A 21,701-nucleotide genomic window follows, 5' to 3' on the forward strand; every position below is an offset into this window, starting at 1 on the left:
CTCTAGTTGACATTTATACATCAGTGCTAACATAATCTCTTGAGTCTGGATATTTGCGAACAAGTCAAGTCTATGCATGTACACTCGCTGAGGAAGTATTAAACCATTTACATCTAGCATTTAGATGGAGGCTCCAGTTTTTCATACAGCAATCCATACAGCACTGAATTATTACTGATTAAATTATGATTTAATTAGTAATAAGTAAAATTCAAAACAGTAGGGAAAAGAAGGGGAAACAAAACAAAGAAAAAGGAACAAACAGGAGAAAAACAAACTGGCAATTGAAGAGAGGGCAAAGCAGGAGGACCAGCTGCAAGTTAAGAGTGACTAGAGACCTTCACGCATGCTAATACATAATATTTTGTACTTGCAGAGACTGAGCTTCTCACTTATGAGTCTGCACCAAATATACCAGCCTTTGACTGTGTGCACTTACTATACTATTTATGAATTCTCATGCCAATAGTTCTTACCTACAAAGTGTGATGAGAGCATTAAACAGGTACCGATAGATAATTTAAAATCATTTATGTATAAAAATACCCCACATTTCACTGAATTATTACAATTAACCAGTTGAATACTGCTTAGAAATGCTTGCTGAACAAGAACGTGAGCTGCATTTCTAAGTGGCTGAATTTTCCAGAGTTAATTTATGCAAATAATGTGATGGGACTGTGCTGCAAAAGCTTTCACCGAGGAAAAGTATAGACTGTTCTTTATGCTTTGAGATGTTTATTTGTAGTTGTTTATTTAATGTTTGTATTGTGGAAGCAATAACAGAAAACGCTCAAAATCATACATCACTAGTAACACTCCAACACAGTCATGCTTGAAGCCAGCAGCGAGATCAAGGATAAGATTTCCATGGCTGTTTGGCTGCATCATCCTAAATTTGAAATAACAAGCTCCCAGTGTGACGACTTCTTGTCTTATTACTACTTCATGTCACCAAATCACTTGTCAAAAAAACTCGCGCTAAGAAATATTACAAGCCGTTGCACAAGTGGCCTCGGGACATGTAGAGTGTTGAAATGAGGATGCAAACTCACCTCCAGGACTTTAGGGCTGCCCTGTCGGCCAAGCGTGCCCAAGATCAGTCCCCATCTCTGGGCCAGTCGAGCCTTGTCAATAGCCTGGAGCCTTATAGCGCGCATGGCCTCGTGGTCGTAGTATTCCCTGGAGAACACCTTACTGTAGGGGTCGTATCTACAAGCATAGCCAGGCAGAAAAAGGCTGAAAATCACAGATGTGAACAGGACGTGTCGATACTTTTGAAAGAATGAACCTGATTACACATATTACAATCCATTGTTCTGGCATCAATCTCACGGACATAAATGCACCAAAAAAAAAAAAAAAAAAGAAAAGAAAAAAGGTGAAAAATCCAATCACAAAAAGTCATCAAATACAACAGGAGTTAGTGTATCTGAGGGAAAAATAGATGTATTTTTGAGCATCTAATCTCCTTTTCTCTGGTACAAGGGGTACACTTGAGATTAGAATCTTGTTTATGAGAGAGACCTGTGATCTGTGCAGCAGTGCATATGTCTATAACAACACAATTTCACTTTGCATGCAAGCAAGCCTTATCAAAACAGAACTTGAGCTTCACATAATGTTATCATGCCACTGCGATAAGGTGAATAATCAGGACTGCAAGCAGTTTTTAAATTTAAACAGCACTAAAAAGCATCATAAGATTCTGAGCCTAGAACATAAATTGAGGATCCAAAAAGGTGATTATGAATGTTGATCGCTTCCGTACTTAAAAAAATGTTTTACTTTTTTCATTGCAATTATTACAAAAAGTTTATTTGACATCATTTGCCCCCAAATGATCAAACTAACACTAGTTCTATAATAAACACTATTTTGTATCATATAAAGAGAGATATACATGAAATATGTGACAATACCTGTAGGCAGGAATGTCTGGGTTTGCAATCATGATTGATTCCAGGTGAAATCTTCCATCTCCAAGATAACTGTAGAAAGATACCAATCAATTCAATGTTTGAGGTGAATGAAACGAGAGGAAAAATAAAGTGTGCAAAGAAAATTCCCTGAAGATGATTAAAATTCATTGTGCAGCCATAAGAAATGCTGACCTATTCTCTTATTCTCTCCATCAGCGTTTTCTCTCTGTTTTTTTTTTTTTAACATTGTCTTTTAATTTATGTCTGCAGCCTCTTAACAGAAGACCAAAGTGTTTTCGGGCAGAAGCCTTACGGCTTGGGTGGAGGGTCTGCCCACTTCTGCTGTTTGGGAATGTGACCTCAACGAGCGGAGCACGCTGTTTACAGAGAATACAAGCTTTCCCAATTAACCCGGGGTCTGGTGCTGGGGATTCGCCAGAGCGCAAGCAGACGTGGAGTTCACAAACCGCAAACACTGAGTGACATGGAGGTGTCTAAAAATGCAAGGTCTCTTACATAAATGCCCCTTGGGGTCAGGCTGAGAACAATCCTGTTGTTAGTTTGAGGGGGACTCAGGTCAGTACCCCTACTTATTACTTAGCAGGTGTCTCAAAAGGCCTACTGTGCCAGGACGTGCAATTAAACCCACTAATTGGTCAGTGTTTAGAGTGGCTCAAAGCAGGCTGTGGGTGGTTTGCCATACAGGCTACCAAGAGACACGACTAGCTGAGGCTCTATTTGTTAGCAAGTGCATGGTTGTGTGTAAGCACGTTTGTCTCTGTTTGCATCTGTGTAATAACACTGAACACAAAATGAACTCAAGGAGAGCCTCTGTTGCACTGCCTCTCTTTGCTTAGAAACATCCAAGGCCCTCGTATAATTATGTTCCCAACAATAAGCCTGCTGCATTTCAGTCACGGTTGTCCTCAGCACTCTGCGGCTAAAAAAGGTTGGTGTGCTTTAACGCTCCCTATGACCACAGTCCTCCTATCTATATTCTTTATTTTTCAAAAGTGCTCTCACTAGAATGGCAGAATGCTGTGTGCCTGTGCGTTACGCAACTGCCTATTTTCACATTCACATCTTCATATTGTTCTATTATGAGTGAGAGCTAGAGGTGGCAGATTGAAATGGGCGAATGGCCATTTCAATACACTTTAAAAATACTTTTCATTATGGAAATGACAGAGACTAAGACCTTTTAGAGCTTCAAAATCACCCTTAAAGACTAATGCATCACTATTCATTCTTCATATTGCTCAAGCGGGTCAAAACTTTGATAAAATGCAATTACAGCTTGAGCACACACCACTTTTTGCGGGAACTTGCTCATTTCGAATTCATATAGGATGACTTGATATTAAATATTCATTTATTGCTATAATACAGGTGCTGAACAAAACCATGCACTGTAAAAAAGAAATCATATTAAGAGCAGATCTGCTCTGCTTTCGTTAGTGACAGTGAACAATCAAAGCGCTATTACCCGAATAATTCGTTAAAGTAAAAAGAGACTGATCAGCAGAGGGAAACCATTTCGCTGTAGCTGCACTTCTGATATAGCTTTCACATCAAAATAAAATGTTTCAGCTATATATTTTTAGACTGAAATTTAACACTAGGGGATGGTGCTACCAGTGAGGTTAAAGTCCTCATCATTGCTCATGTGTTCAATGTAACACGTGTGGATTAAATGAGAAAGAGAGCAACATACATCCCTCAGGTAGGCTAATCGATTTTCTCTCCCAGCACACCTCTGCACAAGCCAGCTGACACATCAAAGACAACGCACATTGGATTAGAAGGTGAAACACACTCTGACCTTTCCACAGCTTTCACGCATACAAAGAGACACACTGAAACAGACACACAGTACACATCACTTTTGTATCCACTTATGCATATAGCAAAGCCCGTCCTTGTGCAGCTGTTACGCACTGGGAGATTTTAATCGCATGGACAAACATTAGATGTGTGCAGATCAGACATATGGGGCTGTGCACCTCGGCATAATTATATCAAGGGAACATCATCTCACTGTGCACTACAAAGCATAAGATTTATCTACTGCAGACCAGCACCAGATGTATAGACACACAGTAGCTGCGGAGGTGTTGTTTGTTAGTTGGACCTGTTACTTTGCCAAGCGTTTTCCTCCCTGCAGCACAGGCAAAATAAGCATCACTTTGACACATCGCACATGAACGGTGTTTTTGTGAAAATACACAGGAAGTAGTCTTTTAGGGTACATGCAGCTCCTGACTGGATGCATCATCTTTTTTTTTCTGATTAAGATTAAATAAATGGGGAAAATAAGAAATTAAAACGGGCAATCAGACAAGCTGAAACTAATATATCAAGGAAACCTGTCAATCCTTACTATGGCAACGTATAGTAGGTGTTATATTTTGCTAAAGCGTTTCCTTAAATCTAAACTATAAAACATGTGAATATGTTGACTCTGGCTTGAAACAAGCCAAAGGTGTCTGAATACATACAATTCAAGCTATTCAAGGTGGCCGTTTCTGGCTCCTTATAGCTCACAGATATGGCTGGTTATCACAGCCAGCTCTGTCTGGTGTGACAGGCATTATGGCATACAGATTATTACTCATGCCACATGGGTGGGCATGGCAATAGCAGGCTTTACTATGGAAGGAAAGGAGAGAGAAGACAATGGCTGGATGAGCCAATGCTGGATCTCTGCAGCTATCTAATCTGTGCTAACTAAAAAAAAAGGAACTGGGCAGACACTGTAAGGTGGGAGACAGGAGGAATAAGATTTCTTACACAATGGCATTGACATGGCGCTCCAAGCGAGGGGAGGTGCAGCCTAAAATTTCTCCCGGTGACAGAGGGCGACACTGTGGGACATGCACATCATACTCTGTCTTGAGGGCTGCACTCACAGCCTAGAATATGGAGGAAGGAGAAGAGATTATATTCTCTGTGCACGTATTTAATCAGGTTCTTCACTTTTGATGGTTCATTTTTACATTTTTAATAATGGAAAGATAACAAGAGATGCATTGAATATGAATGTGGCTGAGTCTGAACCTACAGAAAACATACAGACCAAACATTTTTCTTCATCTTCCATCAGACTCTGTGCTGTAGGACATTTAAGGAAAACAAAACAATAGATATTACATTAAAGCCAAGTCTGCCTTTTAATGGGTTTCGAGGTTTGCATTGCAATTTTACATTTGATGTAAATCAAGTGATATTAATGCAGAGACCTGCACTTTAATGTAGTGTCCATTGTTTTATTTTAAATTGAGCATGCTAAAGATATGAACCAGAGGAATAAAAACGTGCAACTGTCTGTGGTCTCGATTCAATGTATGCAAAAGGGAAAAACAGAATTAAAAGTCAGAAGATAGGGGATTACCCACTATTACCACTGGTGCAAATATATAGAATATTATAATAATATAATATTTTTAAAAGACTGAAAATGTCAACTTCAAGTGATACTGAAAGGGTCATGAATGATTTTCTGCCAGAAGTGTAACTCTTAACACACAACTGGTGTTTAAATCCTCATGCTTCTGCAAAGCACCAAAAAAGAGTGCTTTAATTTTTAGAAAAATGAACTAGTTCATGTGTACTCATTTAGATGAAAAGAGAAAACGAGTGAACAATTATTATAAGAAGAAAAAAAAAAAGGGAAAAAGTGTGTGTGTTCTGAGGATAAACAAACGATTTAAGGCTAATTTAAGGCAGTCCACAAGGAATACGGGTGAACTTCTCCCGCCCGTACTGTGTGACCCCAACAAGCCTACACACATAAGACACGAGTGAGAGCAAGCATGCATACAAAACATAGAGACTTATGCAGACATATACACATAGGCGGACTCAAACATCCCATCATATAATGTGACCTGTTACGGTAGAGCTTGATTTAAAAATAGCAGTGGTTGCATTAGTAAAGGTCCAAAGTGGTGCTGGTTCAACACAGCATATGAAAGCAGCAAAATGCATTATAGAAAAGGGAGGCAGCCAGCCTGAAAGAAGGCTGCTCGAGCTTAATACTATAGCTGCTGCCACTGCTTATATAAAGAGCACTACTGAGCACGATGCTGAACCGAGCGGCCTTCCGAGTTCATTGCACCTTTCAAATCCAAAATAACTGCTGCCGGATTTGTCAAACCCACACTTGAACTGAGCTTTAAGAGCGGCGTGTGAGCTTGTTCATAAAAGCCAGGAACTGCAAAAAAAAGTATACTGTACAAATGCAGAGATGTGTGTGTGTGTGTGTGTGTGTGTGTGTGTATTCCTGTACTGTACAGAAAAATATACTCTTTATGTAATATGGAAAATACAAGTGACAATAACTGTGTGCGTCAGCTCTCTCCGACGCGAGAATCACACACAAATGCACACAAAGTCTGACAGAACCGGCGCTTAATCACCTGCAGCGCCGCCACAAACTGAATAGTGCTGACGAGTGCAAGAGACTGTCCAGGAGAGAAGTTGAACTTGATTGTGTCCAGGAAGTGTGCATTGTCCATCTGGATATCCACAAACACATACAGCATCTTGATACCTGCAGTCGAGTCTATGGGGACTGCAGCAAGACAAAGACAAAAGAAAGACAGATGAATACTTCAGTCCTGCTTCTTTAGACTGCTGTATATGCAACATCAAAACATAAACATATATACACAGCAATACAGCTACACAAATAAACCGTATGTGAGCATACTGCAAATATAAAGATCCTACGGTACGCACCTATGTGACATAACTGAAACATGAGTGAGAGTCTAGCACGTGCAGGAACTGATGCAAAGACCTCAATTATTTAGGGAAGGAGAAGGACACACGCGATTACTATTAATGCCATTAATTTCACAGACCATTTACTACGCGCCCGGGCCTGTGAGACGTAGCGACAGACATGCTGAGTTAGATGCTGAATAAAGCAGGGGAGAGTCCAAGAAACAAGGGGGGAAAGGGTCTAGATAAGAACGAAGAATTATTGTTTGTGTTGATCATTATAATCGGTCTTCCTCTCGTGCTACAGTTAATTTGCAGATCAGAAGCAAGGGGACTTTTTTGTTACAATTAAGCAAATGGCCCATTATGGTTGAAATGCTTTATGAACAAGTGCAGCTCACTTGATGGCCTAGATTAAAGCAACACTGAGAGAGAGAGCGATATGGGAGCAAGGCTCAACAATGTGCAGATAATAGGGAGTGAATAAAGAGGGGATAGTGGGAAAACATAAGAGCCGTCTTAACAAAGGACTGAAGGCAGCTGTGATGGAAATGGGAGAAGAATGAAACATTCCCATGAAAGTAGGCTGGAAAATAGAGAAATTTAATTTGGGGGTGTGGGCAGATGATTTTATAATAAACTGTATAAAGAGCAAATGCTTTGGAATGGGAGGCAGGAGTGGAAAAAGTAACAGGATACCGAGCGTGTGTGTTATGGGTATTTAGTTTGAGTGTGAAGGGTAGGTTGTCAATTAACTGGGAACAGAGGTGATGAATGGGCTCACATTTCAGCACCGAGTAAAGGAGAACAGATGGATAGATATTTAAAACAGTGGGGTTTGCTGCAGGCCACACGCTGAGTGAGAAACCAAGGAGTTAAATACATCATGAGGGGGAGATAGGTAAAAATCTAGACTGAGACCAACAACCGTCTGTTGCTTGTTTATAGACACTCCCAAAACATAAAAGGGCAGAGGAAAGTGACATCGATCTGTGTTCACATTAGCATGGTAGCCTGAGAGCACTTAGGTGCTGCAATCAGAGACACAGTCAATGAGACAGACACGACTCACTTGCACCATCACTGGTTTTTATCCTTTTCATGGCAATAAGCTCACTTAGCACAGCTGCTTATTAATGCCCATGAAAACAAACACAAATGCACACTCAAATTGAACAAAAGGGTGGACATAGTGCTATACTGGCTTGGTTACAAATGGTCTGTTAAAAATCAATATGTAAAAACAAAATCTATTCTGATATTGTACCTCTGTATAATTCATGAACAATAAGCCAATCGTTTGGCATATTGAAAATGTGGTCCTGAAATAATCTGGATTATCTATGTGGGGAAATGTGATAGCATTTAACTTGGATTGGAGAATGGATTTAGCATTTATATAATGAAATAAGAGACGCTTGCTATGCTATTATGGTTTAATAAGATATGACATTTATTTGACCCAAAAGTTGGTGAATTACATTGTTAAAGCAACCTAGCTTGATAAAATAAATAACTGAGAATGGCACAAAATACACAAACGAGCTCAATTTAACAAGAAAACGGATGTGAGTGAAGAGGGCAATATATAAAAATAGAAATGTAATACAATATGGTACTGTGGCGTTGTAGAGGGCAGTCAAGGTTATATGTTTATTAAATTTATTATCTAAAGCTATTCACCATAGCCACAATCATCTGAAGACTTCTCTATTACCTGATGGAGCAATCCAAACAGTGTATTGATTCACAATGAATTCAAACATTAACAGCAGGACATGAGAGGGTTCTCACTTAAAGTTAATGTCATAATCTGATACTGCTGACAACATTTCAACTGCTCAAAACAATCAATACAGTCGTATACAATAACAATCCCACAGCAAGTGTCTACAGATGGGAACTGTTACCTGGGCTGTTATAAAAATTACAAAACTGTTATCCAGTACCACACAAATACGACTAGCTACTCTAAAATCAGTGCCATGGCCATGCTCTGAAATGACTTTAATAGTGAGGATCTACTCATGATGTTTAAGGAAGACCAGTAAAACTTTCCTGCCATTATCGGAGGAGAGCTTCTATCTCCTGACAGTTTTCCTTCCTGGAGTTCAATTTTGGATTCTATATTTTGATTCCAGTATGTTCCCCAGTTTATCTCAGGCTGTTCTGTTCCAACTACTATGGTATTCAGGTTAAACATCAACAAAAAAGTCCCCAAACTCATATCTGCAAACAATGTTAGAACTTTAAAACACGGTTTTATGATGTTGCCCATATTGTCCGGCTCAAACTGGAGGTGCTTTATGATGAGGAAATATGAGAGGACACCACTACTCTCAAAAGCAGATACTGCAGAGGAAATGAAAGGGAAATGAATGAATGCGGGAGAGAGAGTTCCTCTGTGAGTCAGACAAAACACCGTGTCTTTCATCTCCCACAGGTGGCTGACATCTTGGGGAAACAGTGCAGTGATGTCCTCACGACTGAGAGATGAAGGTCAGGAACGGATGCACGACACCACCATTACATTTGCATTCTCTCAGGATCTGCAGTCCATTTGGGTTTGTTTGTTTTTTTAATCTCTTCCATCAATTAATATCTGATCTCCATCCCAACCCGCAAAGACTTTAACGCCTTTATCCTTGCATTTGCTGGGCTACTCTCAGCAGAAACAGGTACATATCTTATCTTTTGTAAACATACATGCCTGCATACATAATTGCTCTATGATAATCAAATTATAAATATGCCAACAGCACATACACAAAGACTAACACAATGAACACAATAAAGCCAAAGAGCGAAAGAGAGAGTTTTTCAGTAGTATTAAAATTCTGTTGGTCATTTCTGGTATTTGGGATAGGTGAGGTCGTTCTGGCAGAGATATATCAAAACTATTGATTTAACATTTCCTCCCATGTTCTGCGAAAGGCAGACAGTGGGGGCGAGGGTGAAGGTCCTCGAGAACTGCTTGAGGTTTTCAAAGAACGGCTCTAATGCATGTCCTCCATTGATCTGCTGAGTAAATGTGATGCCCAGGCTCCAAACATCTGATATGCTTTCCAAACTAGAGTTGGGAAGAATGCACCAACTAGTAACATTTTCCATTGATCGATGGTTTTGTCTGTGAGTCTGTCGTTGTTGGTATGTCTATGTTCTGAAGCTTCTTTTTTTTTTAATGCAACCCACTCTTAGTAAGTGGGTGTCTTCGATGCTAGATCACTTGACATTCTCTACACGAAGAGTCATGAAGAGAGAAAAAAAAACAGAGACTCACTTAGGCAACTGTGGCCATAGTGCACCATGAAATCTGCTCCCAGGGCTCGAGCAGTGAAGTCATCCACACAGCAGGCGCCGTACGTCACATCCCCCATCACAAATGTATCTGCATCTGTGAACCTGGAATTTGGGCAGAGGCTCTAATCACTGTTGTTACAGACCATATATGCTGTTGCTTGTTACCATAGCGAATAACACACATAGCATCCAAGGCATGGTGTGATTATAAGCGAGCTGAGTAAGATCAACTCCTATCCACTTGCTGCAGATTGAGTAGACTATATAGCATCTGACAAAGCTACCAGTCAATGACTGACTCACAGTACATCAGGGTGACACACTGCTATTCTTTTGCTCCTTATAACTGGGAGCCAGCGGCCAAAGTACAGTACAAGCTGTCTGATAGTTAAAGCCCTGCCAGACGAGGGTTAATGGGTCATCAGTTAGCCTGGCCACAGACAGAACGCTAGACGAAGAGGAGAAGCACAAAAGGAAATGTATGACTGATACAAATAGATTAGAGTTTGCAGAGGTCTTTAACAATCTATTTCCCAGATTTGCTGTGAAGGCTGTGAAATACACAGACCATGTGGGCCCTAATGTTCCACTTTGCAGATGTAAAAGGAGAAAATAATCATGGCCTTCTTGAAAGGAACACTAACAAATTACACAGGCATCTGTGGACTCAGTACTGTTAAAAATAACTGCAGATTGTGCTACTGAAAAACAAGTGCCTACACATATCACCCTTTATGGGCAAATAAAATGCTAAGTAAACCCATAAAGACTAAGTAAAATGAATAAAAGCGGGTAGTAACAGCAAAAAAGAGCTAATGAACAGAAGCTTCAGGCATTGTAAGGGAGGGAAGATGGGTAGACAAGGGGGTGTTTGTAAAATGAAGTTGTTGCCAGGTATTCGTGGCTGTATTCTGACAGATTTAGGCTAGACAGAAGAGGTAGAACTGAGACGAGAAGAAGGACTTGGGGAAAGGAGAGGAAAGTGATAAACAGAAATGGCTGCACACAATACAACATCTGTAGAAACCCACAGATTCTTAGTAATACGTCTCCTGCTGCCCAATCTTTCAACCAACATCTACTCTGTTTATTCCTCGCTCTGCACCTCGCCAGGGGCTTCACACAAAGTTTCTATTTAGCCTTTCCTCTCTCAATTTCTCTCATGTAATCTCTAGTTTGTGCTCTCTCTAGGCCCCTCATCATTGTCCCCTGGATTTCTACGTAGTTCCTCTCCAAATGTCCCTGTCCCTTCTCCTATAATAGCAGCTCTCAAGTGAAAGGAGTACAGGCCAGCTGAGCCCAGGAAAACACAGACAGAGCAACTCATCTGATAAATAAATATTTGCATTCAAAGGTTTGAATCAGTGGCTCTCTCTCTTTCTCTGGGTTTTGATTTTGTCTGCATCCATCTGTTTGTGCACCATTGGATGTCTAGCCAATAGCAGGAAGGTAATTAAGGATCACTAAAAATGATACAATAACAGGGATCATTTAAGGTTTCTCACTCACTGGAAAGATTATTTTTCATAAACGTGCAACAACCTTTCAGCTAAAAATACTGTCCACCAGAAAAAGAAAAAAAAAGATTTCCCCTGCAATTCACTGCAGACCACGCAAAACCATCTACAATGCAAAACACAGCACTACAGAAGATTATTGTATCTAATCAGCCATCTATCTGCCAGAAATATCATTACTACACTGGCAGTGCAAGCTGTATCTAGTTATTTCCAGGGTAAGTACATTGAAATTTTATGGTAATAAATGCTAAGAATCTGTTTAAGAGGCTGATATGAGATGTGTAATGCTACTGGGACATGGACAGAGTAATTACTGGGAAACATATAGTCCCATATCCCAATGGGAGAGCGAAACAGAACGAAGACGCATGATGAGAAAAAACAGAGAGAGGACAACAACTTGAAATGTGTATCAGTGTAAATCACAATCACATTATCTCAACACAGGACACTACTGTACAGACATAAAGCCAAAATGTCCTTCGATCCATCCCTATTGAGATTTTTTCCACTTTCACATCCTCAACTATCACTCCTCTCCTCTATTGCTTCGCATACTGGTGTCCCGTGTCTTGCACAGTTCCGATTTCTCTCTGCATATCAGCAGTGGTTTTGCCTCATCTTGTGGTACTCAGTTCAGCCATTCCAACTGAAATGTCATTAAGATCTAATTAAGATGTCAGAGGAGCTTGTGAACTCTATAACAGCCCTTGTTAATTAGCTCTTTAGCATACAGCTCAATATGTGTGAGAAATTGCCAACTGATTTGAATCTCTGTTACAAAAACCACTGTGCTGGTGTGTGCTACAAAAACAAGCTTGAGTCTGCAGCAAGAATGGAATACATGCATCCAAGTACACATGTGCACACACGCACACACGGTGTAAAAGTATTGCCAGCTGATTGTATCACCACTTATCAATAGTTTAAACAACTGATGTGTTTTTACATAAATGGCATTTTTCTTCACTGCATCATTGTCCTAATGCAGTTGAGTAAGCATAAAAGTAAATGCATCTTTCTGGTCTGTGCTCTGATGCCAATTTCCTTTTCCTGACTTTGACAGGAATTTCTTCTGATGTCACAATAAAGCAGAGAACTTGTTGGTACCAGTGCATTACACCTCAAAGATGTTGCAGCAGACAAAGAGAATGCAAAACTTCTCTCGTCTCTGAACAATTCGATTGCGCCACACAAAGCCATTCTGTCACAGATGACACTTATCTGTTCATGAAAATTACCAGACTAAATTAAACTAACAGGCTTCCACCATCTGTCTAGATAACATTTGATTTAAGGTTCTGAGTATTTTGCGATATGTTAAGTTGCAGATATATTTCATTGACAGTTTTACTATTGGGCCCATTAGCCTGAGAGAAAAAACAAACGACTGTTTAAAAAATGATATATAAACAACTTTCCATTATAAAACTCCATTGTACCACAGCTAATATGTCAATGACATATTTAAACTCTGAGCAAGCTGAAAACTATGATTACATTATACATTTTATAGTATTAACACTGCTTGCTCTGGTAGCGCGTGTTAATTTCTATTTGTGTCTGTGCAGCAGATAAAGTGTTGAACCCATCACCAATTTTCAGTGTAAATATAATTCTAAAAGGTGCTATCAATATGAAATTTTCACCAGATGTTGGCAACAAACCATTCAATCCACATATGTAAAGAAATCAAACCATTGATGTCCATACATTCAGTTATGTGTAATGATGAGAAATGACAAAAGGGAAAAAAACTTTTGAATACCTGAATAAAGGGAGGTTTAAAAAGGCATGGGAAGTCACAGCACCAGCTGAAATCTATCAGTAACTAGACAAAGTTGAATTTCCTGCAAAAATGCAGTGTGAATGCCGTGTAGTGGAATCTGAAAACAGCAGGAGAACTATCTGCTGAAAACACTTTGTAGAAACTGAAGTCTTTGCTGAAAACTGTTGTATATGAAAGGGTACACTGAACAATGTCAATAAAGCACACTGAGTGCAAGCAGAGAAGAAGTGTGACAACCGCCAGAGCTGAAATTTCTGCTGAAAAGGGGTGTAGAAGCTGAAATTTATTCTGAAAAGTGTTAAAAAAAAGTTAAAGTGTTTACTGAAAAAAATGTTGCCATAAGTAGGATTCGAACTCCGGCCTCCTGCTCTGAAAACGGCTGCTCATCTCACTGAGCTAAAACACGGCTCAGCCTGGCAAGCTAAACTGGTAATCACACTGATAATGTGGTTCCAGTCATTAAAATGGGCCCAAAAATGGCATAAAAAGCTTAATTTTCAAAAAGTATAAAAGTTATCAGCACCACAACATATAGCTGACATTAGCAGAATGAGCAGAACAGCTTAAAATTTGAATGGTGAAAATCGGATGAAAACTGAGGGAGTAGTTAAGCGGCAAAGAAACTAGAATAAGGTAGAAGAATCCGGTCGTTAAGTGATGACGTGATGAATCCTACTTCCGGGCCTAAAGTAGTCTGCGTTTAATATGGCTTTTGTGTTGTTAACGTTATGTATTTTCTTCTATTTAATCTCAAAAAGCTCCTAAAACAGTCAGTCATCACTGTTGACCTCCCTCGGCTTTTATTACTGCTAATCATTTGTTTAAGCTCAGTTTTTAAAACCTTAGGATGTAACTACAGCCCAGCCCATGCAACAGTATATGAATGACTAACCTCGTATTATGGATGGATTATCTCAGTTGTTCTCCTGGCTGAAGTTTGGTCCTTTTACAGCATCCTGCCATGCGATTACATTTGTTCCTGACCACCGAGAACACTCACGTTAACTTTTATCGAGTGGAAAGAAAGTTATCTTGTTTATATTATGCTAACATAGCTGTGTCGCTAGCGGTCACGTAGCACATCATTATATATCAGCTAGCCCAACTTCAGTAACCCTCCAAACGTCACTGCTGTTTAGTTTTCTGTCTTCATTTATGTTGGAAGTGATAACAGAGCTGTACGTTTTAATTTAATTTGTTTCCAAAACATCTTATTGTGGGTAAAACCAATGATCTCTCTCAAGACCTCACTGTTGAAAAACATAATGATGGCAATAGTTATGGAAGAATTTAAGACAGTGATCACTGTCAGGACCATAAATCTGGAAGTGCTTCCCGCAAGATTTCAGACAGAGGAGTCCCATTTCGTGCTAGTTAATCTTTTCTAGGGACACCTTGGGCCCCTTAGTATAAATTTAGAATAATCTAAAAGCAATAACCTACCTGAATATTGGTGACAACTATGTCCATATATAACCATATTTATAACCCATTTTCTGATGTCTGTTTTCAACAGAGTAACACATCATACCACAAAATGGGAGAAATGGGAGAGTTTCCTCATGGATGTAGAGTAACTGTGCCATCCTGTTCAATATGGACTCAAGTCTTTGAGGAAAATTTCTACCTTGTTGAATTTATGCCAATAAAAACTAAAGCAATTCAGAAGTCAAAACAGGGTCTAACACGCTAACATCAACATGTACCTAATAAAGCAGCTGGGGAGTCTAACTACAAAATTATAGCGTTTTCTATTATATTCTCTTTTTTTTTTTATGTATTGTATTGTGATTGTATTGTATTGTTATCCTATATATTATCTATGTGCCCTAACTGTATCGCTAACTAACATCATTACTTTTCTGTTTTGAGAAACCAGTAAATTTAAAGGTAAAATATACAAAAAAAAATTTGAAATTTGACCCAGGGGTAATTAAAATGCTTATCTGCCAAACCCACATTTTCCAACTTACCAAGCCTGTTTCACTAGAATAACATGTATTCCATGAATTACTCAGCAAGTGTGGGAACTGTCAACTAGACTGTCAGATCTTTTTGTTTTTAAGGGTGATAATGTCCGTATTGTGTGTATGTGGGTGGGGTGCAGTAGAGTGGAGTGGGCTGAGGGTGGTTAACCGCTGAATTTTTCACAGTCATCCATGATCATCAGGTGGGCTAATCCAATTTACAAATTTGCATGCCTCCTTATTTCCCTGCTGATGTAAATGAATTTGTTCAGCAGTAGCTTTACAAGAAGAGCAAAATGAGTAAGAACATAATGAAAGTTTGTCCAAAATTGCAAGGTTTTAAATGTTACATATTTTGTAGTAAAACATCAGTAAACAACAGTTTTTATGCTACAGAAAGGTTTCTTTCATTATTTTATTTTATTTTTTAAATACAGCTTATTGATTTAATTTAAATGGTATTATGACAGTGAACATCAGCAACCCAAAACCTGTTACTTTGGCAGGAGAGTTTAATAGTTAGCAAGGTCCTTTTGCAAAATAGAGTTCTATTTTTAATCTTCAGCCAAAGCCCTTGCTATAATAGGTGTGCATTCTCTCCTGGTGGGTGTGTGGGTTTCCTCCAGGGTCGCTGAATTTCTTTTACTCCAGAGAAATGCAAATAGATTTTGACTCTAAATTGCCAAGCGAAACTGTGAATATGTTGACCCTGATGTATTGGATATCTGTCCAGACTGTCTCACTGCCTTTCACTCGGTGTATGCTGCGGTGGACTCAATGGGATCCTCTAGACTGTGGTTTTCAGAAAACCAAGTATTACTATATGTTCTTTTGTCAAGGTGACCAATATACGAGTCTTGTGGTTTTCTATATTAGGATGCATTACAATACACTGCAAGCTGTACCATTTTCAGAAAAGCACTATAGAGGAATATCTTGGAGAGTAATATCTTTGCCACACTGAAACTCATCAGCAGCGTCTGGCAACTTTGTTTTCTTTGGCATGCACGTACTGAGCATTAACAGTACAACAAATACTTAATTGTTATTGAAAATAAACAGTTAGGCGGTTACTGATACAGATGGATATTAAACAAGATTACTGATTGATCTTAAAGAAATATAAAGGGCAGGTAAGGCTTAATGGCAGTGCTTTTCATTTTGCATCAAAATGGTAATCCTAATTTATAACCTTATAAACTGAAACGTGTTCATTTTCGAGAATTGATATCCATTATCTCTAAGGGATAGCGGTGGCTATTTCTCAGCAGTATAACTATGCATGCATATTTCAATATTAATAGTATAATAACTTATCAACCAATATCAATAAGTGTCTAATTGATCAAAACACCCAACTGCTTCTCTGTTGTGTTTTCTTATACAGTGTCACTAAACATATTGTAATGCCCATGGTAATGAAAAAGCTGTTGCAGCAAAAACTGAAGGTGAGAACATTTTTTTAGCTTATCACAATGAATTATAATGTGCATCCAACCGAAGTCTTGTCCTTACATTGGTTATTATCCCAATAGAACACATGTGGTTCCTAGAGTAGAACAGTAGGAAGGCCTATCAGCTATCAGGCTGCTCATCCTATGGAACCAGGTCCCAGTTTGGATTAAGGAGACGGACACACTCTCTAGTTTATAAAGATCAGGACTGAAAAACTTTCCTTTTGATGACGTATGTACTTACAGCTAGATCGGTGACCCTGAGCCATTTATTAATTATGCTGGCATATGCTCAGGTTACATGGGGTTACTTCCCAAGATGCACTTAGCCATTCCTTTCCATTCCTAATGCATTTACATGTCGCTACTGCATGTCAAGTTTTCCCTACAGTTTGCATTTTGTCCTTGTCCATGCTTTTTATTTGTTTTTGTTTCTAATATCTCTGTAAAGCACTTTGAATCACCTTGTTGTTGAATTGTGCTATACAAATAAACTTGCCTTGCCTTGTATTTATTTATTATTTATTTATTGTACTTGTCTTTCCCTTTCCATCACACCTCAACCGATTGCTCCAGATCGCTGCCCCTCTCTGATCTTGGTTATTCTGGAAGTGTCTCCTAGTTAAAACAGAGTTCTTTCTTTTCACTATCGCCAAGTGCTTGTTCACAATGAACTCTCTAATTGTCGGATTTTTCCTCCCAAATTCTTGGGTACTTACTCTTGCAATATGAAGCACTCTGAGACTACCGGCACTGAATTAGGAAAGGTGAATTGAATTGAATTTTACAACAGTTTTTTTGTCAGGTTCACCTTATGGTATGAAGACCAGCATAAAACCCTGCCTGTCTGTATTTACTAAAGCGGCTGAGTGTCAATTTTGCAACTGATGTGTGGAAATGGGATTTTTCCAGCAGGCCTTGGCATACATATCTGTAAACATTTCCCTTTCAAAGCACACAATATGGTGAAAATATGATTAAAATAAATTATAAAAACATAATTTACTAATGTCTGCACCAGACAACTTTCCACAAATTATGCATAATGCTAAGAAAAAAAAAGGCTGTAACAGCTTCCACTACAGGTGTAATTTCTTTGAAAGCCAGAGGAAGAAGTTTTGAGAATAAGCAGATAAATGAATGGGTGGATGGCTCAAAGCTTTGAAGTCCTGACCCTGAGTATAGCCAAAACCCCTATATGGTTTTCTACAATACTAGTATTTTGATGAAGCAGAACTTAACTGAAGTTAACAACAGAGGGAAGTGGGTAATTCCAATACAAAATTCATACATGTTTTAACTTAGATGTCTGACATGCCCATTACATTACATTAAGTTACATTTTACAGTGAGAGATGATCTTGTAGTGTTTCTATGTTTCAGTCAAAGTGATTCTGATTTACTTGCCTCTCCTGGATCTGAACTGTCATGCTGTTACCGAAGGGAAACATATGCTTAAAATCAGCACTTACACTCTATTATTTCTGATAGTAGATTAACATTCTCCCTCATTATATCTCCTTGTTGTTGTCCTGCTAATTTGAACTGCTTTTATTTGAATGTGTCAGTCATGGCTGAAATAAACTGCCTGTGTCTTTGTCAGTGAACCACCCACAGATCTTTCCTCTCCCATCAACCCAATTCTAAAAACTGTATCCTAAAGCTAATGTGGCCTCATTAGTAAATCTGGCCCATGATCTATGCAAGGTGTGCAGAGGCACTTAGCTTATACCTTCATCTGCTATTTTCCATATAAACAGTAGGGTCAGAAGGCTACTCTGAATTAGCTGGCTCAACTCATAATAAAAGAAATGCCTCAATAAATTGTGTTTGAACTATATTGCTGGTTAAAAATGAAAGCAATGAGTGGCTGCATTTTACTAAATTTTATGCAAGACACGCAAGACACTCTTACACATACTAATAAATCCTTCTTAAATGGTTCAAGGCTTACCTGCCAGAGTTATTATAGCTTTGTATTTTCTACTTAGATTCTATTTTGTAATTCAGTTTAGTTTCAATTACTTTCCAGAATGGATTTTGTTATTTCTGTTTTTCTGAATTTCTCAGATTGTGGACTTCATAAGTTTTGGTAAATAATAAAAATAAAACACTCAGAGATTCTGGTGAAATCTAGAAAGACAAGAGGAAGATCAATTGTTTGACTATCAAGAATTTGAAAATGCACATCACTGATCTTCATAATTCCCCCAAAAGAGCTCAAAACCTGAATCAAGCAAGAGTTGGAATATTTAAGTACAGATAATAAAACATTTTTTAAAGCATTTTAAAGTATTAATCACAAAGTTTTAACATAAGCTTTAAAGTATTATAGTATAATCCATAGCACAAAGGCATAGCTACCCTTACACGTGTTTGTGTTAACACATCTGAGCGATACAGCAGAATTAATCATTATGTAGCATGAAGAAAATAAAAGAGCTGAGGGTTGAAAAGGGCAAAGTGGTATTTTATCGGTTCTTGACAAACCTGTGCATTCCAAGTAAATGCATCAAAGAGGTCGGTGTAACATAACATGCATTAATTAAATAGGGTTTGGCTAAAGCATAAACACAGAACTTGCTCCAGACAGGATAGTCTGTATTGTTATAGTCTACCCTTGGAAACACTACAGTGCAGCTGCAGAATACAACACAGTAAGTGTCCATAGGGCTGTCCTTATGACTGTGTTACCATCGACATTTTAACATCTGAAATCTAATAATAGCAAAGGCAGCACAATGGCCTCATAGGAAACAAAGTGACAAGCAGGTTGGCAAGGTGGGTACAGGTGCAGTAACACTGCTCTTACACAGTTGCCACTGAGGGCAGACAGCACAAATGAGAATATGTGGTGCGTTTGCATCCCAAGACAAAACACACACAAGCTAATATGTGTATTAGGACACAAACTTGACTTTCCTATACACAGAAAACACGTGCATTATTTCCTATGTCTGGAAAAAGTGCATCTTTTAATTACATTACATTTCAGATATCTGCCCCCATTAGCCCATTGTTACTGTGTGAGTAAGCTTTGGCAAGGGGAAAAACAGACTGGCCCAGGAAAAGAAGCTTTTCCCCAAAGGCAGCAGGGGGGCTAACTAGAGATGAACCTCCATTATTTCTTAGTTCATTTTAGGCAAATGATGACAAACACGTGTGTTGAAAGGCAGAACGAGAGAACAGGAGTTCTTGCCACAGAGCACCAAGAGAGCGCAGGTCACAAAAGATGAAAATGATGATACTGACAAAGAGGAGATGACAGCCTATGTAAGACAGATGAGCTGTTTTCTGCTGGGCTCGTAATATTAGCAAATCTGATATCTATAATCTGCTTTCTGCACATATAACATAGATATCCTAACAAACTATTCCCTTCCAAAATAAATTTGGCATGGGGCTCTGAGCAAGAGGATTAAATGATTTCCACTCCTTTTGCTTGCAGTTGATGCCTCTCCCCTTACATATTTCACTTCATTTCAATGTCATATTGACACAGGAATCCTGGGCTGCCTGTCTTCCACAGAAAAAAAAATAGGAGAGAAAAACCCCCAGTAAAATATGACAGTCTAACCAGAGTCATTGAACATCTGCCAGGAATGAGTAAATAGAGAGAAGGGCAACACAGCAAATATGGGATGATGCTTAGACAGATGTTTTCAGTAATGCTATTAGATAATCCTTTAACTCCCTGCAAAAAACAGCATCATTACCACTATTTCTGTGAGTGTATCTCATCTATTTGTCATGGCATTTATTCAAAAGCCTGAGCCATGGGTCATTATGGAAAAGCCTACAGCTTTATCAAGATAGAGCCCCCAATCTATATAGCATAGCATTGCACAATTAAAGAGCTGCAATCCAATTTCATAAAAAGAAAAAAAATGGCAACAGCTATTGTAAGTGAGTGCTGTTGGGCTGGTATTGCTTAAGGAGGAAAGGAAAAAAATCTCAGGGCCAGGCCTATAACCAGGAATGCATCTAATCTCTAGGGATCTCAAAAGAAATAATACAGACAACTAAATTGAGTTTGATACAATGTTTATCAGATCTGCAGGGCATAAAGACAGGAATCAGTGTAAGTACTAAGGAGGACGGATAATAGGGTATTAAATTCCACTGCACTATCACAGGAACACCAAAGCTTCCTTGAAGACACCGATTACTGCCTGGAACTATGCATTCATCTCTTCTTCGACCTAATGTAATTAATCCCACCAAAGGCATTCATGGGAAGCCCACATGTAAAAAAAAAATGTGGGGACTAAATCAAAAAATTTTTTTTAAATGAACCATTTCTGAAAAACATGCAAAAACATGTTAGAAGGTTACAATTCTAAGAAAAAAATGGAAGAAATCCTCAATTTATCAAAACTGGATTCTTAAATATCTTTGGTTTTTTTACCCAGAAATTGTTGATTACAGAGCACTCTCGCTGTGCTGTTCATAGTTGATTTTGGTTACAGTCCACTGAGCAAGTCCAGTAGGGTGAACACTGTGTATGACAACACAGGGATGTTCACTCAACACCTTTGCTAATCTAATTCAATATTTAATAAATCACATCACAAGCAAATAAACTATAAACATCGTGAAACCAAGGCTGAACCACATGAGTAACATTCGAGGTAATTTCCACAAGGTTTTCTAGTGCAAGAACAAAACTTCAAGATTCCAACATTTAGAAGACAACACAAACTCACCAGCAAATGTGTCTGAAACTGTTGAATTTGTTCCAGTCAAAACTGGTTGTGATATAACAGCAAAAAGTGATCGAACAGTCAGAGAACATCTTCTCTGCCTGTGCAGACAAGTGTAAATTCTGTTTCATTCATTGCATGGTGAACGGGAAGCTCAGCTGAGTAAGAAATGGACAACAGAGCAAGAGTTAGCCCTCTCTTGTGGAGAAGTTTATGTTTAATTTTGTTAATATGTTGATATAATAATATAAAACATAACAATAATAATAATGTATACTTTATAGATCCCCGTGGGGAAATTACTTTCTCTGCATTTGACCC

At 38.7% G+C, this 21,701-nt stretch overlaps 1 protein-coding gene across 1 annotated transcript in view; it reads right to left on the minus strand.

The window, feature by feature from the left end:
• Nucleotides 1–21,701, minus strand: part of dph1 (diphthamide biosynthesis 1) — a 74,460-nt gene that overhangs the window by 13,432 nt on the left and 39,327 nt on the right. The window contains exons 4-8 of the mRNA XM_085370480.1: nt 9,928–10,049; nt 6,341–6,495; nt 4,713–4,834; nt 1,923–1,991; nt 1,056–1,212 (exon numbers count right to left, since the gene is read on the minus strand). Coding sequence (XP_085226606.1) covers nt 1,056–1,212; nt 1,923–1,991; nt 4,713–4,834; nt 6,341–6,495; nt 9,928–10,049 — 625 coding nt within the window. The remainder of the gene's footprint in view (nt 1–1,055; nt 1,213–1,922; nt 1,992–4,712; nt 4,835–6,340; nt 6,496–9,927; nt 10,050–21,701) is intronic.

Source organism: Diplotaxodon limnothrissa, linkage group LG14 (assembly GCF_057381915.1).
Source record: "Diplotaxodon limnothrissa isolate DT_005_m linkage group LG14, D_limnothrissa_male_GT1.1, whole genome shotgun sequence".
Lineage (NCBI taxonomy): Eukaryota > Metazoa > Chordata > Actinopteri > Cichliformes > Cichlidae > Diplotaxodon > Diplotaxodon limnothrissa.